General features: G+C 37.7%; 1 protein-coding gene across 1 annotated transcript in view; it reads left to right on the plus strand.

Moving 5' to 3' along the window:
- Positions 1–823: 823 nt before the first annotated feature.
- LOC102679278 overlaps positions 824–1,356 on the plus strand; it is a 1,537-nt gene continuing 1,004 nt past the window's right edge. The window contains exon 1 of the mRNA XM_006610010.2: positions 824–1,198. Within this exon, the coding sequence (XP_006610073.1) occupies positions 1,146–1,198 (53 nt within the window). The 5' untranslated portion in view covers positions 824–1,145. The remainder of the gene's footprint in view (positions 1,199–1,356) is intronic.

Below are 1,356 nucleotides of genomic sequence, written 5' to 3' on the forward strand. Positions count from 1 at the left end.
TTTTTTTTTTTTTTTCGTTCTGAAAGAATTTACTACACTTTAATCGTGACAATTTCGCTGAACTTTCGCTCGAATTTCCCCGTTAAGAGAAATACGAAACCGGCGCTAGTCTAACCGATTGCAACGATTCTTTCCTTCTTTCTTCGTTTTCTCTTGATAAGTTCGAAAACCTTGTTCGTCTTAGTCGCGCAAAAGAGCAAGGAAAGTAATTACAGATAGGAAATTGCTCGAGGAAAATGAGCTTTCCATTGGCTCCCATGATGGATTGACGTTTAAATCAGAAATAATTATTTGTCGTTTAAATGGTGGAATAAATTTGCCGCCCGGCCGCGGAGTGTAATGCCGCGAAATTATTGTTCCTTGAAAACGCGCTTAGGCTCCTTCGCGAATTAATTCCCCGGTTCCAGAGGTAGAGTGAAGTTTCCTCGTTCATTCATCGATCCAAGTTTTTAACTTTCTCAAAAGAGGTTGAGTCCCGTCGCAAAAGTCTACTAATCAATTAGATTCGAAGTGGCTTTTCCTTACCTAAATCCTATAACCGCTCCTTCTTCCCACGAAGCAATTTCTTTTTATCGAATTATCTTTCGGAGATATAGGTTGAAAGATAAGTCTGTTCGCGGAAAAACTTTCATCGAATCGAAAATTTTTAACGTGTATAATTTGCAAAAAAGAAAAGAGAGGGAGATGCGTAGAAAATTTCTAACGTAAAAAAAAAAAAAAAAAGAAAAAAGGAAAAAAAAAAGGAAAAAAGAAACTTAAATATTATCAGGAGGAACAATTAATCATCTCCTATTAGATTAGAATTAAATGGAAGAAAAAAAAAATCGGTCGATCGGTCGAATATTATTTAAAACTCGTCGAGAAACGGCGCACTTAGCCGACGAACAAGTGTCGCGTACTCGACACCGATTCGTTTTTTTCTCGCGTTACAACATGACGCATAACTTATCGATAAAAAAAAAACTTGAGACATTCACAAGCTATCGTCGAGGAGAACAATTGCATCGTGTGACCAAACATGTAATTGGTGGTAGGGATTTCTTCGCGCTATAAATGAACAGTATCCAACCCGATTTATTCGTTTGTTTCGCAGCCCTCGACCAAGCTCGTATCGATTTCGACCAACGAAACGTCATCGGACCGCGATGGATCGCTTCCTGCTTTTCGTCCTGTTGTTCACCGTTTTGCCGTTCACAATGTAACGAAACACATTCGTTCTTACGATCGTTCGTTATGCGAAAGTTGAAAAGAGAAAAGTGGTTGCGTGGACGACGAAAAAAATTCGATCGAAAGATATTCTTCGTGTTCTTTTAACAATAAATAATAACAATTCGAAAGTTTTTTTTTTTTTTTTTT

This window comes from Apis dorsata, unplaced genomic scaffold (assembly GCF_000469605.1).
Source record: "Apis dorsata unplaced genomic scaffold, Apis dorsata 1.3 scaffold_68, whole genome shotgun sequence".
Lineage (NCBI taxonomy): Eukaryota > Metazoa > Arthropoda > Insecta > Hymenoptera > Apidae > Apis > Apis dorsata.